Source organism: Oryctolagus cuniculus, chromosome 19 (assembly GCF_964237555.1).
Source record: "Oryctolagus cuniculus chromosome 19, mOryCun1.1, whole genome shotgun sequence".
Classification (NCBI taxonomy): Eukaryota; Metazoa; Chordata; class Mammalia; order Lagomorpha; family Leporidae; genus Oryctolagus; species Oryctolagus cuniculus.
Window position 1 is genome coordinate 10,950,717 of NC_091450.1, and position 16,892 is coordinate 10,967,608.

At 38.5% G+C, this 16,892-nt stretch overlaps 1 protein-coding gene across 1 annotated transcript; it reads right to left on the reverse strand.

Moving 5' to 3' along the window:
* Positions 1–11,848: 11,848 nt before the first annotated feature.
* Positions 11,849–12,784, reverse strand: ORYCUNV1R1528 (vomeronasal 1 receptor oryCunV1R1528). The gene is given in 1 exon segment (NM_001167217.1): positions 11,849–12,784. A coding segment is annotated over 1 exon segment (936 nt).
* Positions 12,785–16,892: the final 4,108 nt, after the last annotated feature.

A 16,892-nucleotide genomic window follows, 5' to 3' on the forward strand; every position in this document is an offset into this window, starting at 1 on the left:
ATATTTTTTCCCATTCTGTCGGTTGTCTCTTCACTCTCCTGACTGTTTCTTTTGCAGTACAGAAACTTCTCAATTTGATGCAATCCCAATAGTTGATTTTGGCTTTGACTGTCTGTGCCTCCCGGGTCTTTTCCAGAAATTCTTTGCCTGTGCCAATATCTTGAAGGGTTTCTCCAATGTTCTCTAATAACTTAATGGTGTCAGGACGAAGATTTAGGTCTTTAATCCACGTTGAGTGGATTTTTGTGTAAGGTGTAAGGTAGGGGTCTTGCTTCATGATTCTGCACGTGGAAATCCAGTTTTCCCAGCACCATTTATTGAATAGACTGTCCTTGCTCCAGGAATTAGTTTTAGATCCTTGATCAAATATAAGTTGGCTGTAGATGTTTGGGTTGATTTCTGGTGTTTCAATTCTGTTCCATTGGTCTATCCATCTGTTTCTGTACCAGTACCATGCTGTTTTGATTACAACTGCCCTGTAGTATGTCCTGAAGTCTGGTATTGTGATGCCTCCGGCTTTGTTTTTGTTGTACAAGATTGCTTTAGCTATTCGAGGTCTCTTGTGCCTCCATATGAATTTCAGCATCATTTTTTCTAGATCTGCGAAGAATGTCTTTGGTATCTTGATTGGGATTGCATTGAATCTATAAATTGCTTTTGGGAGAATGGACATTTTGATGATGTTGATTCTTCCAATCCATGAGCATGGAAGATTTTTCCATTTTTTGGTATCCTCTTCTATTTCTTTCTTTAAGGTTTTGTAATTTTCATCGTAGAGATCTTTAACGTCCTTGGTTAAGTTTATTCCAAGGTATTTGATTGTTTTTGTAGCTATTGTGAATGGGATTGACCTTAGCAGCTCTTTCTCAGTCATGGCATTGCTTGTGTATACAAAGGCTGTTGATTTTTGTGCATTGATTTTATATCCTGCCACTTTGCCAAACTCCTCTATGAGTTCCAATAGTCTCTTAGTAGAGTTCTTTGGATCCTCTAAGTACAGAATCATATCGTCTGCAAAGAGGGATAGTTTGACTTCTTCCTTCTTGATTTGTATTCCTTTGATTTCTTTTTCTTGTCTGATGGCTCTGGCTAAAACTTCCAGAACTATGTTAAATAGCAGTGGTGAGAGTGGGCATCCCTGCCTGGTGCCAGATTTCAGTGGAAATGCTTCCAACTTTTCCCCATTCAATAGGATGCTGGCTGTGGGTTTTTTATAAATTGCTTTGATTATATTGAGGAATGTTCCTTCTATACCCAATTTGCTTAGAGTTTTCATCATGAAAGGGTGTTGAATTTTATCAAATGCTTTCTCTGCATCAATTGAGATAATCATATGGTTTTTCTTCTGCAGTCTGTTAATGTGGTGAATCACATTGATTGATTTGCGAATGTTGAACCATCCCTGCATACCAGGGATGAATCCCACTTGGTCTGGGTGGATGATTTTCCTGATGAATACACAGTTATTCTTAAGTGTTGAAACTTAACTGAAAAGTGATTGCTGGTAAATATAAGAGTGGGAATAAGAGAGGGAAGAGATGTGCAATTTGTGACAGGCTCAAGCTGACTTGCCCCAAACAGTAGAGTTAGAAACATACCAGGGGATTCCAATTCAATCCCATCAAGGTGGCATGTACCAATGCCATCTCACTAGTCCAAGTGATCAATTTCTGTTCACAATTGATCATAATGATAGGACTAAGAGCCAAAGGGATCACATAAACAAGACTAGTGTCTGCTAATACTTACTGATAGAATAAAAAAGGGAGAGAATGATCCAACATGGGAAGCGAGATACACAGCAGACTCATAGAAGGGCAGATGTCCTAAACAGCACTCTGGCCTCAGAATCAGCCCTTAAGGCATGCGGATCCGGCTGAAAAGCCCATGAGAGTATTTTAGGCATGGAAAGCCAAGACACTCTGGCAAAAAAAAAAAAATGACCTAAATGAAAGATCTCCGTGAGTGAGATCCCAGTGGAAAGAACAGGTCATCAAAGAAGGAGGTACCTTTCTCTGAAGGGAGGAGAGAACTTCCATTCTGACTATGACCTTGCCTAAATACGATCAGAGTCGGTGAACTCAGGGGGCTTCCATAGTCTTGGCAGCTCATGACAAGAGCCTAGGGTGATTACTGATGCCATAAACAAGAGTGTCAATTTGTTAAGTCAACAACAGGAGTCACTGTGCACTTACTCCTCATATAGGATCTCTGTCCTTAATGTGCTGTACATTGAGATTTAATGCTATAACGAGTACTCAAACAGTATTTTTCACTTTATGTTTCTATGTGGGTGCAAACTTTGAAATCTTTACTTAATATATATATTAAGTATATATATATATAAAGAGAATTGATCTTCTGTATATAAAGAGAATTGAAAATGAATCTTGATGTGAATGGAAGGGGAGAGGGAGTGGGAAAGGGGAGGGTTGCGGGTGGGAGGGAAGTTATGGGGGGGAAGCCATTGTACTCCATAAGCTGTACTTTGGAAATTTATATTTATTAAATAAAAGTTAAAAAAAGTAAAAATTTTCAATACATAAAAAAGATTTTATTTCATTTATTAATTTAAAAGGCAAAGTTACAGAGAGGCAGAGGCAGAGAGAGAGAGTTCTTCCATCCACTGCCTCCCTCCCCAAATGGCTGCAATGGACAGAGATGTGCTGATCCAAAGCCAAGAGCTTCTTCTGGGTCTCCCACATGGGTGCAGGGGCCCAAGGATCTGGGTCATCTTTCACTGCCTCCCCAGGCCATAGCAGAGGGCTGGATAGCAACCAGCGCCCATATGGGATGCCAGCAATATGGGTGGTGGCTTTACCCACTATGCCACAGCCCTGGCCTCACCATTCAGCATTAATTTTTTTCCTAGCCCAAAGGCAACACACTCTTTCTATACAGCTCACTGCCTTACTGCTGTGCAGTGTCTGAGCTGTTTCTACCAGCTGTTGGTTTCTGAAAGACTGCTTCTAGCAAAGGACAGAGGTCTGAAATGAGTTATCTGAGGGGAGGAAAAGATGAAATCCAGAGGAGAAAATGCTTACTGTCCCAGGGATAACACTCCCATCCCAGAGACCCAGAGGCAAGGTAGCCTTTGTAATGTTTGCAAGCAAAGCTTTCATAAGGATCAGTAACCCAAGCAGCCACTCCCTGCATACAGTGGTTCATATTGTTCTGGGGAGGGAGAAGGCGGGAGAGGAACCCAGACAGAAGAGGGCAGGGACTCGAGCCAGGCAGGTGACTTGTCCAGGGTGAAGGGGTGGGAATAGAAACCTGGGTGGTGGGCTGAAAGGCCTAAGAGAGCAGTGCCGTATCTGAGCAGTCATATGGACACTGAAGGTTTTGGCTTAGGATGGGGTGGGCAACCTCATGCTGGTTTCCATCACTCCCTGGTATGTGGTGTGAGCAGACTATGACTTGGACCCCCAGGGGCTGCTGAGGTCTGTGTGTAGGTAGAAGAGACAACAAAGGAATGACAGAGGGCAGAGGCAAGGGCAGAGAAAACTCTGGGCTCCACTCTGATACACGGTGTTTCCCAAGCAAAGGCGGGGAGGTCTCCTTTTCATAGTCTTGGCTCAGCTCCTAAAGGTACTCTCTGGGTAATTAGCCAGCATGTTCCCAGTGACTCATGGATGATTTAAGCCGCTTGACAGAGTGGCTGACACACATCAGTGCACTGGGCTTGTTCTGGCACTCATTCACACTGCACCAAGCTGGGCTGCCGCTGAGAGTCTCAGAGGCAAACAGGATGGCCTCAGAGAATAGCCAAGGCCATGCACTTACTGTAGAGGTCAGGTTCGTCCAGGATCTCGGACTTGATGATCTCCTCTATGATGCCCTCCAGCGTGACAATGCCTATCACCTCACAGAAGTGGTCTCCTTCCCCCTCATTATTCACCCACTGGGCAATGGCCAAGTGTGACTTTCCCAGAGAAGAAAATCATCATGAAATATCTGGACATTTGCAGAGCTCTTTCTTCCTTGTGAGAAAATGATACGAAATTGCTGGCTGACCAGTGTTAGTACTGAACTCATCCTAGAAACCCCTAAAATATGAACTTTGTATGCCAACTCTTATAAATGTGAACCTCATTTAAAAAAAATACAGTTCTGTGTCATTTAATGCTGGGGACTTGTTCTGGGAAATGCATTGTTAAGTGATTTCTTCACTGTGCTAACCTCATGGAGTGTACTGCACAAACCAAGATGGCTACATCACTAGGTGATATAATCTCACAGGATCATGGTCACATATGCTGTTGTACTTGACCAAACTACTGAATTGTGGCACATACCTGTATTTTAAATTTTAATTGATACATAATAGTTGTATGTATGTATGGGGTAAAAGGTCACTTCCGTGCACATATATAAAAGGTAAGTGTCATAGTCACGGTAAGCCTAGTGACTGGGGGACAGTCATCCCACCAATTTCCAGGGAGATTAGCAAAGACGTCCAGCAGTGGATCTGCCAGCCTCAGCTGATTCAGCTCCACCTTTCCCCTCACTGGCCTTTTAGTTCCTCTCCAGCTGTAGCCCTGGACATGGCAAGCAGAGAGAAGACATTCTCACTGTACCTTTTCAGAATTCCTCAGGGCCTGTGATCAGAAGCAATTGGCTTTTTTGTGCTTCTAGGTTTTGTGTTTGCTAGCAACAATGGTAATTAGAACAACTAGCATCCCTCTACTGTGGAGCTCAGTGACCAGGTGGATTTGTGAAGAGGCTCGGTAAGCTACACTGTGTCATGGACAGTTATTTCATTTTTGTTGCTTGATTACTTAATGAAAACAGTACACATTTACTGAGTTTTTACTATATGCCAGGCACTATTGAGAGCACGTTATAGGTGTCAATTTATTTAATCCTCACCACAATGCTGGAGGTAAATATTATTGCTATTCCCATCTTACAGATGGCAGAACTGAGACACAAAATGGTTAAGTAACATGCCAAAAGTTACATAGGCTGTAAGTGGCAGGGCCTGATTACAAAGCCAGGCAGCTGGATACAGTGCTAACATGGGGACTGAATTTTATCTAACAGTCCTGCTTCTTGTCAGGTTGTTTCTGTCTGCTATATGGTCACATTTCATGGTCCTGTCTCTGAAACTAAAACAAGGATAACTCTTTTCCTTGGAGAAAATCTGGAGTACTGACTCAGATGTTATTCTTGCCAAAAAAAAGGGAGGGGAAATATGTGTTTTATCAATGCTGCTCTTTCAAGCTTTGCTTAGCCTTTGCTAAAAATACAAGATCAGAGGAGCAATCACTTTGCTGGAGGCATAATTAACCATTAAAATTTAAACACATGAAATTCTGTATCAAAAATTCCTGAAATCACAAGATGGTCACCTCTTGTAATTTTTTTTGCTGAAATTAAATGGAAAATATGGGAATTTTATTACCTCAGAATTGTCTCTAATTTCTTTCCCACCTTCAACCTAATTTGACCTACTTCTACACTGAGTGCTCATATCCAGCCCTCCTCAAAAGCTCTCCAAGGCTCCCTAGTGCCTGCAGAGTCAAGTCCAAACCCATTATTTTGATGTTATCAAGACTGTCCAATGTGGCTATTCTCTGACTTTCTAACTGCTTGCCCCATTATATCCATGATATACTCCAGGGGTGCCAGGTTCCCTCCACTTCCTCAGTTGCCACCATGGACACTTTCTAAGTCTTTGTGCACAGTGTTTCCTTCCCAACTGCATGTCAGCTGGCCTTTCCAGTTCAGCTCAGATGTCAGCTCCTCCAGAAAGCTCTCCCAGGTCTTCCCCACTCTGAATTGGAATCAATCTCTTCTTGCCATGTGGTCCTAGTCCTTTACTAAATCCATTATAGCATTGACCACAATTTGTTGTTATTCAAGACATTTTTTGGAATCTTTAATAATGGTAGGGATAATTAAGTAATAAAACAAGACTAATACTCATGAGAAGGGTTTAAGAACTTTTATTTTGACATAATTTTAAGAATTTATTTGAAAGAGTTACAGAGAGAGAAAGAGAAACCCACACAGAGATATCTCCCATCTGTTGGTTGATAGCATAGATCTTTTTCTAAAGATTTATTTATTTATTTGAAAGAGTTACATAGAGAGAGAAGGAGAGGCAGAGAGAGAGAGAGAGAGAGAGTCTTCAATCTGCTGGTTCACCCCCAATTGGCTGCAACGGCCAGAGCTGCACTGATCTGAAGCCAGGAGCTTCTTCTGGGTCTCCCATGAGGGTGCAGTGGCCCACGGACTTGGGCCATCTTCAACTGTTTTCCCAGGCCATAGCAGAGAGTACCCATATGGGATGCCAGCACTGCAGGCAGTGGCTTCCTGCATTATGCCACAGTGCCAGCCCAGATAGCACAGATATTTACAACAACCAGGGTGGGCCAGGACCAGAGTAAGGTGTGGTTGATTCCAGCAGTTAGCCTGAGCCCAGGCACATTTCTCCCCTCCTCCGCCTTCTGCCAATCAGATAAACTGCTCCTGAGTGTGGTCCAGGCCCACCTGGAAAGCTACCACCAAGCTGATTGGAGAGGCATATTGTCACCAGTGTTGATTCTATCCTATAGTTAGTGTTCCCCTGAGTTAGTTATGAACCCTTCTCCCTGCCCTTTAAAAAGTGGATGTGGCTGTGAATAAATTCAGACATGTTCACGAAACCTCTCTGGTGTTCCTTGTGGGAAGGACACTGTCGCCCTGCTCTCCCACACGGTGTGGCTTTGCAGGACAAGCCTCAGTCAGGAACTGGAGATTCAATTCAAATCTCCTACATAAGTGAAAGAAACCAAACTGCTTGAGCCATTACTTCTGTTTTCCATGGTCTACAGTCACAAAAAGGGGAAGTGAGATGGAGCTGGAAACTGAACCCACTCAGATATAGAACCTGTGAGTTCTTGCACAAATATTGTAAACATTTTGATTACTATGAGGATAGCAAATTTTATGTAGTACATAGATACATTTCCAAGAATATAATACCTGCTTCCCTCCTGCCCTCACCTTTCTTTATTTTCCTTTTATTTTTTGCAATAGTATATTTTATTTTACTTTATAATCCACTAAATAAAGACTACAACAAGTGACAAATAGACCACTGTTCCACATGAGTATAGTCAAGGACCATAAACAATAAACAAATCTAATTATCACTTTCATGCATATACATTAACATTTTTGCACTCTACAGATTAGCTATCACAAATCAGATAAAATGTATCATATTTGTCTTTTTGGGTCTGGCTTATTTCACTAAAGGTAATGGTCTCCAGGTGAATGCATTTTGTTGCAAAAGACAGGATTTCATTATTTTTATGGCCAAGTAGTATTCCATCATGTATGTATACCACATTCTCCCATTTGTCATTTGATGGACACCTCAGTTAATTCTGTATCGTAGCTAATGTGAATTGAGCTGCTATACACATGGAAGTACAACTATTTCCTTTATATGCTGATTTTATTTCTTTTTGGTATTTTCCCATGAGTGGGATGGCTGGGTAACATGGTAGATCTACTTTTATATTTCTGAGGAATTTCCATACTGTCTTCCATAATGGTTACTCCAGTTTATATTCTCACCAATAGTAAGTTAGCATGCCTTTTCCTCTATATTCTTGCCACCATTCATTACTTTTTGACTTGAATGATCACCATTCTAAATGGGATGAGGTAAAACTTCCTTATTGCTTTTAATTGAATTTCCCTGATGGCTAATGATCCTGAGCATTTTTTCATGTGTCTGTTGGCCATTTGTATTTCAATGCCCGCTCATGTTCAGCATTTTATATAGGATCTTGGAATCCTTACTTAGTTCTTAACTGCTAGAACAAATTTTGACACATAATTGCTTTTTATCAGTTTTAGAAGTTGCTTTCAATTCTTGTTTTGTTTAGAGTTTAATCTTAAATGGGTTATAGGCTTACCCAGATGTCTTTTCTGTTAAGATGATTATATGAAAATTTTATTTAGTTTTACTTACCTGGTATGTTATATGCATTGATTTTCAGACACTAGACATGCAATATACAAACATACTTCATAAAATTTATGAAAATGTAATTAAAAGATAAGTATAATTTGATGCGAGACTTTTGAAATTCATGTCTTGGTTTTTCATAATGTAGATTTTCATGAACTTTTTGAAGAGCCCTCATATATGCCATTTCATATTATCTCTAGTGAAAGTTTTTAATTAATTAGTATCTTTCTATGTTATATGTCCATTAGTAGATTTCATCATGAGTACATTTAGATTTTTTTATCATTATAGATTTTTTTAGTAATTTGTAGTTTGCCATGTCTAAACTATCATGGAAGTTGATGTATTAAAAATAGTGTGAGAGAATGAGGCATCAGGAAATTCGTGAATACTATCTTTTCAGTCTACTCTGATGTAGGAAGGAGCAGATTAATATGACATCTCTACAATGCTTCTCAGATTTGTATGAAACAAATGAGACATTCTGTGTAATGTTAATAATAAATTGTGTCATCTAACTAGGTTTTATCAAGATATCAAACTGAGCCTACATAATGTTTTGTCAAAATTTACATAATGAAATTTTTAATAAGAAAAAATAAAAAGTAACACTGTTAACTGAAGAATGATATGACTATATGGCAATTTCATGACTCTGCTTAATACTAATTTATCAGATACAGTATATCATTTGCATATCTATTTTTGTGTATACCTGTTTTTAATATATAACATGAAAGAGTGCACATGATAGCACAGTGGGATAAGTCGCCACGTGGGACACTGACATCCCATAATAGAATGCCTAGGATTAAATCCTGCCTTGGCTTTTGATCCATATTCCTGCTAATGCATACCTTAGGATGTAACAAGTAGGAAATTTGGGTGGGATTCCTAACTCCTATCCTCAGCCTGGCCCAACCCCAATTGTTTTGTGCATTTGAACCAGCAGATAGAAGGTATCCCCCTACTCTTTTTTAACTAAATAAACTTTTAAATGTTAAAACAATCAAAATATGAATAACATGAAGAATCATGAAAACAGTAGATTAGAACATTTAGAATTGTAGGTAACATAAAGATTATCATAAAACTTAGTGTACTAGTATATAATAGATACAGAAACAAAGTGAAAAATGAATTCATTTAAAAACTGACAGGTTAGTATGATAGAAAACATTTTGAAGAGCAAAATAAAGTGAACATTACTTCCAAATGCTAAAATATAATTTTGAATATCTCAAAATTTAGACTCCAATAATGACATGAAAGCATAAACCTACAAAACACATTATTTATCGAGTGTTAAATGATAGTAGAACTCCACTTAAGTACAACTGATAAATTATTTAGACACATGCAAATTTATCTTAAATAACAAATGTATCAGGAAAAAAATACCCAAATTATTTTTTAGAAATAGGAAAAGTGGGTCCAGCGCCATGGCTCACTAGGCTAATCCTCTGCCTGCGGCACCGGCACCCTGGGTTCTAGTCCCAGTTGGGGCACCGGTTCTGTCCCAGTTGCTCCTCTTCCAGTCCAGCTCTCTGCTGTGGCCCGGGAGTGCAGTGGAGGATGGCCCAGGCCCTTGGGCCATGTACACGCATGGGAGACCAGGAGGAAGCACCTGGCTCCTGGCTTCGGATCGGTGCAGCGCACCAGCCGCGGCGGCCACTTGGGGGGTGAACCAATGGAAAAAGGAAGACTTTTCTCTCTCTCTCTCTCTCTCTCTCTCTCACTGTCTAACTCTGCCTGTCAAAAAAAAAAAAAAGGAAAAGAAATAGGAAAAGTGCAAAGTAGAAATTACAATGATTGGAGTCAAAACTTGAATCCAATTAAGTAATTCAACTATTTAAAAAAAATCTAAAGAATGGAAAAATATTAGTTATCACCATATTCTAGTGCTCTCCAATAATATGATTATAACTTCATATAATTATGTGAAATATAAGATTATTTATCAGAAATTAATGACAAATAACAATCTACAAAAATTATAAATATGTAGTATATTTCCTGGGCATGAAATATTCTCAGATAAGAAACCCACTATTTCTGTTATTTTTCATGAGAGCCTATTGTTTTCCTTAAACCATGTGAAATACTCTATTCGTGTATGCATTTAGTGTACATGTACCTATGAAACAACATGTACATGTTCCCAAACTCTTGTAACACATCTAAATATACTCAAAAAGTTATAAAAATCCTTAAATCCAAGAGGAATGTGGGATAACTTTTCAATAAGAAACATAAACTGATAGACAGAATGAAAGAAAAAAATCAACTGAGATACAAGTGCTGACCCTAGGACACTGGCTGACCACTTGAGCCTCAAAGCTGTGTGAGTTCTACACATTCTCTCTGGTCAACTGGAAGAAACAAGGAAATGTGCCAACTAGAGACTTTCCAAGGACTGAGAGACATCTAATGAGATAATCAAACTGAAAATAATGAAGCATACACAAAACTAAGCCACCAGAATGAAGGTTATCAGAAATTCAATATAGGAATCGTATTTCAAAACTTGAAGTAGAAAATGAAAGCATTAATGATGAAAATTAGGTGTAATAACAATAAAGAACAAAGAACTTCATTAGCTATATTGGGAAAATAACAAAATAAAACAAATATTTGAAAAATGTAACAAGCAATATACAATGCACAGTTTAACATTAAATTAAACTCAAATGATCAGAGTGTTAATGACTTGAAAAACCGAGCTTCCAAACTGATTTAAAGAATGACTATATGATAGAAAAATCAAATGTAGTCATGTGATAATTAGAATGATAAGGAATAAAGCCCATTTATTTGGATCATAAGATTAGAGAATTTATAAAATTATGAAAGATGTAATCCAATAAAAACAATTTATAAATGCCTAACATAGTATATCAGACATGATACTCCATACATCATTTCATTATATTAAAAAGCTTAAAAATAAAAATGCTCATACATAAATCAGAATCATATTTAGTAAATCTGTGTATGCATTTAGTGTACATGTACCTATGAATAAACATGTACATGTTCCCAAACTATTTTAATAATTTAAGAATGCATGGAGGAAAATACTTGCAACTTAAATGCAATGACAGCAAAATCTCCACAATCTTTATTTAGAAAAACACACAAAAAGGAGAGAAGCACAAAAATACCATTGCTGACAAAATTAATATCCAAGCTAGGATTGAATGCTTATCTATTTTTATTTTATAACAATTATTTTTTTCAAAATAGAATCATGGAATGTTTAATTTTCATCAAGTACGTCTACAGTGATTACTTTAAGAAGAGATAAAATATTTCCTGTGTGAAATTCTTGAATCAAAATGATAAACAAGTAATGGGTAAACATATGGAAATATTAAATCATGTTGCATGTTAACTGAAAGAAAATTTATTACTCAGCAATGTAGATTTCAAAGTTATAAAAGTATAATTCCATAGAGATTTATTGACTCCCATAGGAACATATTTCATTAGAATAATTTTCATCATGTGTGAAAATCTATTTTAAGAGAATTGTAAAATTTTATATTTTCTATTTTTACTTTATCTGAAAGGCATAGGGTGAGAAAAAGAGGAGAGAGATGGAGAAAGAGAGAAAGAGATCCCTCATCTGATTTTTTCTTCAAAGGCCAGCAACAGCAGGGTACAGAAAGCTCAACTCAGGATTCGAGATCTTCATATGTTACTCCTATGTGGGTGGCAGCAACCTATGTACTTAAACCAGCTCCTGCTGCCATTCAGGATATGCATTTATACAAAGCAGAACCAGAAGCACAGGTGGTATTCAAACCCAAATGGGATGTGGGCATCTGAAGCAGCATCTGTGCTACATGTTCACCCAAATACCACTCTGTTTTTTACTCAATTTGTTAAAATTCGAAGCTTTTCCATGGTATGTTTTGAAAAAATATTAATTATCCTTTTACTTGAACTGATTAGTATCAATGGACTGACACTGGCATAGGCATTGCCCACCACACCCTGTACACCCAAGATAACTGAGTCATATGACCACAGTATCAGGGAGAAGCATGAGATGATGAAGTCCACCCAGTACATGACCACAAAGAAACTCACCAGCAGCAGGATGGTCTGGGTGGCCCTTTTCTCTGGGGAGAATCTTGGGGAGAGGCTGGTGTTGTGAAGGTGCTGGGACCTCCTCTGATGCCTGAGCAAAAGGATCACCATGTACACACTTGAGAGTAGCATGACTCCCACAAGGAAGACATCCCTGGATGTTAACACTGTGAATATCAAACTCCTGATGCTAGGGCTTATGGGGTAATATGAACAATATTTAGTGAGAACCATCAGATTGGTTTGGGTCACATTGGAAGATGCCACAGTGTGGAAGATTGTGCTAGTGCTGAAACACAAACAGAGAAACCATAATAAAAGAAATAAATAGAAGATGAAATGTGTGGATTTATACTTAAACTGTGCCAACCAGGAGGTGCTGGGGCTGATGGTGATGGCCTGGATGATGCTCAGGAGGCAGGTGGTGAAGATGGAGAGGCCCCTCATTACTCTGTTAATGTAGAACAAAGCCTTACACTTGAAGTCATTCCAAAAACTTAGCAACTCAAACAGGTCTGGAGACCTCAAAAACAGCACAGTGAGAAGCATCACTGTGTGTACAAGGGCCAGGTGACAAGTGATCATGTCAGTGAGCTTTGGCTTGTGATACTGCAAGAGTGTGAAGATATGGAAGAGGAGGAAATTGTTGGATGAGATTCCAATGCCAGCTTGGCAGAGAATACAGTTATTAATAGCCACATGAGCAGAAAATGTGCTCATCTTATTAAGTTAGGAAACACAGGCATGCCTGAAAAGAAAACAAATACAGTAGGTATCATAGGATCAGTAAGTATTACTCTGCATACTAGAAATCCACTTTTTGTGTTAGCTTCCCATCTTCAGAATGGTCTCAGATTTCTGTTATTTTCAGTTTCCATACCAGAGATTCTTTATGTGAAGTCTTCAATTCAGTAGAGTACTGTGAAATCACTGCTTTCAGTTAGAAAAACAAATCATGAACAATATAATTAGATACTGAATTTTGATCAGCATTAACACATGTTTATTGCTAACAAAATTGTGGAACATTCTTCCATGCTTTAAAAGACTCTTAGATACTCAAAAATTAAGATCATTCTTTTCAAGCTTTAGTAAATATATTTTTACAATGTTAAAATTTCACAATTACATTACCATGCTATTACATGGAATGTAGGGAAAACAAGGTTATCTAGTTAATTTAATCTGGAGGTTTCTATCCATGTCATGAAGCTATAACAGAAAAATTATATAACATAAATATATTTTCTCACAGTTCCGGAGGATAGAAAATCCTTGATCGAGGTTCTGTCATTTGATATGTGTCTTCTAGCTGTTTTCTCCCATAGCAAAAAGTTAAGGGGCCATAAAGCAAGGAAGTACACATGCCTTTTTAAAATTACACCAACCATAGGCCGGTGCTGCGGCTCACTAGGCTAATCCTCCGCCTTGCGGTGCTGGCGCACCAGGTTCTAGTCCCGGTCGGGGCACCGGATCCTGTCCCGGTTGCCCCCTTCCAGGCAAGCTCTCTGCTGTGGCCAGGGAGTGCAGTGGAGGACGGCCCAAGTGCTTGGGCCCTGCACCCCATGGGAGACCAAGATAAGCACCTGGCTCCTGCCATCAGATCAGAGTGGTGCGCCGGCCCGCAGCGTGCTGGCCACGGCGGCCATTGGAGGGTGAACCAATGGCAAAGGAAGACCTTTCTCTCTGTCTCTCTTGCTGTCCACTCTGCATGTCAAAAAATAAAATAAAAAAAATTACACCAACCATACCCATGAAGGTGTGACCTTTGTGGTCTGATCACCTCTGAATTATGTCACCTCTTAATACTGCTTAAATTGCAATTCAATTTCAGCATGAGTTTCAGAGGGGACATTTAACCCATAATAATGTGATAAATTGTTTACTTGTATGATGCTGAGAAAACTGAAAATTACCACATTCCTTCCATTTCCTAAGACCAATGAGTGTGTGATTGTTTTCAAGGACACTTGTATCACTGTAGGCCCATCATTATAAGCATTCAGGTATATTGGGAAGTTTTGTTCTTAGTTAATATTAGAGATTCATAGTTGAATTAGAAAAAAACTATAAATCCGAATGAAATGTCTGTGTTTATAATGGGGAAACCATAGAGTCTGTTATACGTTTGATACTCTTTTACCAAAAGCTACACTTACTAAAATATTTGTGTATGTGAACTGCCAGGGTCATACAACCTGTTGCTACCACTAAGAAGTTGTACATTCTCAGCAAACTTGGTTTGATCTCAGGTTAGACCAGGAGAAGCACCAATATCATGTTGACTTAAAGGCACAAACATAATCATTCCCAGATTTTAAGAGTTCCTCTGGAGTGTTAATAAAAATTAATAGGGCACAGATACAAATGCTTATTTTGCCTGAACATACCTAAATCATTTAAATGCATTAATCCAATGCATTTGAGCCATAAAACAAGGAGATATTCAGATAAAACATTGCAGAAAATAATTTTAGTATTTCTTTTCTGACTTAAAGTTATATCTACCTCATTCTCTAGGAGGCAATCCTATCACCATCTGCAAGTGTTCATGTGCAAGGCTCTGAGGATTTGATGCTGATGCTGGACTGCAGAGATCTATGGTTCCTAAGAGGAGAAGTCAGTAAATAAAAGCAGGAACTACATTAAACCTATTTTAGGCAAATGAGTTAGCTACTACAAGCTAATAGACACATATGGTGTATTTTTTTTTTTGACAGGCAGAGTGGACAGTGAGAGAGAGAGACAGAGAGAAAGGTCTTCCTTTGCCGTTGGTTCACCCTCCAATGGCCGCTGCGGCCGGCGCGCTGCGGCCGGCGCACCGCGCTGATCCGATGGCAGGAGCCAGGAGCCAGGTGCTTTTCCTGGTCTCCCATGGGGTGCAGGGCCCAAGCACCTGGGCCATCCTCCACTGCACTCCCTGGCCACAGCAGAGGGCTGGCCTGGAAGAGGGGCAACCGGGACAGAATCCGGCGCCCCGACCGGGACTAGAACCCGGTGTGCCGGCGCCGCTAGGCGGAGGATTAGCCTAGTGAGCCGCGGCGCCGGCACATATGGTGTATTTTTACTAAAAGCCATTTATCAATGTCCTGTTATTTAAACTTAATTGAGGATCCTGTATTTGAATTTGCTGAATTTGCAAACCCTGACATGGAAACAATTACAGGGTTTTGAATAACACAGTGCAGACAAGAGGAGAAAGAAAATAGAAGGTATGCAAAGAGAAGAAATCCATACATGTCAGATACAAGTTGATCATATTGTAAAGGAAAGTGCATTTGAAATGATTTATTTAAAAAAAAATACACAAATGTGAATGTTTACCTTAGAATGTACCATGAAAAAGAGACTCATTTACCATTTTCTGCTGGGGCCAAGGGTGAGAAATCAAAACTTGAGAAATCAGAAGACAAATAATGAGAACGTATTTCATGATCATTTTTCTGATTTTTATTTTACTGTCAATATTTTATGCTCCAAAGTATATAGATAATTGTGAATTATGGTGGGGAAAATAATACCATTTAACATACTAAGAACAAATGAATTACCACAAAATCTATGGACTTACATCAGAAGCAAAGCGGAGTGCAATGAAAGGAAGAAACCTTTTACAAGATAACAGGGGCCATTTTATATACAATGATCTGTCATTTTGGATAAAAATAACATTGTTATTTACGTTGAAATTCAGAGAAATATTCGTTTACAATGGACATCGTTTATACATAGATTTTTGTATTCTTCCCAGCTCAGATGTATATATGTAATCTATATTATAAAATAGTACCTTATTCTTTATTGTTGAATTACGAAAATCAAAAATATTTTTCTCATTAATTGACTATATTTTGTATAGCATTGTAAAACCAGTGACTGGTTATCCACTGCACAAAGAAATTTCTGAAAATCTAACAGATATGATCGGCTTGCATATATATATCTTATCATCATGTATCTATACGTTATAAACATGAGAGGGTAAGAGTCACAACAGCAGACTGAGGTAGGGAATTTGGAAGGAAATTGAAAACCTGTTCCCTCTGTTGCAGGTGCCCTTGTTGGGGTCATTGGAGGCTCCTTATCTCAGAGTGCCCATGCTCAAATACAAGAAATCCATAAGGACTGCTGAGACAAAATTAACCATCTCCAGAGTCCACATAGAAAATAATGAGTTCTACAGGTTGTTTCTTGAGGCATTTGGTTCTCATCAGCAAGGCATGGCTAATTCTCATCATTACTTTACTTCATTTAGTCATTTATTTTCAGAATAGAATTCATTGATTCTATCTTTATTGTATGTTATTTCATGTTACTTTAGCAAATCACAAGCATGTTTATTTGTGGGTTACAATGAGATGATAGGGTTCACATATACATCAAATGATGATTCAGTTATGTTAATTCACCTGTTCATTATCCCATATACTTGTTACTTCTTTGTTATGAGAGTATTAAAATCTCTATTAGCAATATTGAAATGCACAGTATATTAACAATAGAAGAGTCATCATACTGTGCAGCAGATCACTAGAATGTTTCTCTTTTTTTAAACTGACACTCTGTACACGTTGCCATTTGGCACTTAAAGGCAAATAGGCAGGAAGCCTGCTGAATTCAGGCATTATCTTGAAACTAATGATGACACAATAATGATATTGAAATCAACTGATCATTTAAAGTATATTTTAAGTATGAAATAAAAATTAAAACTTTTAAAGTAAACTGCAAAAGAACTAAAATTAGAGGGTTCTGTTCTTAAAAGGAGATCTAAGTTCATGGAATTTGAACTTTTTTCTCTAATCACAAAATATTTATTTTATTGACA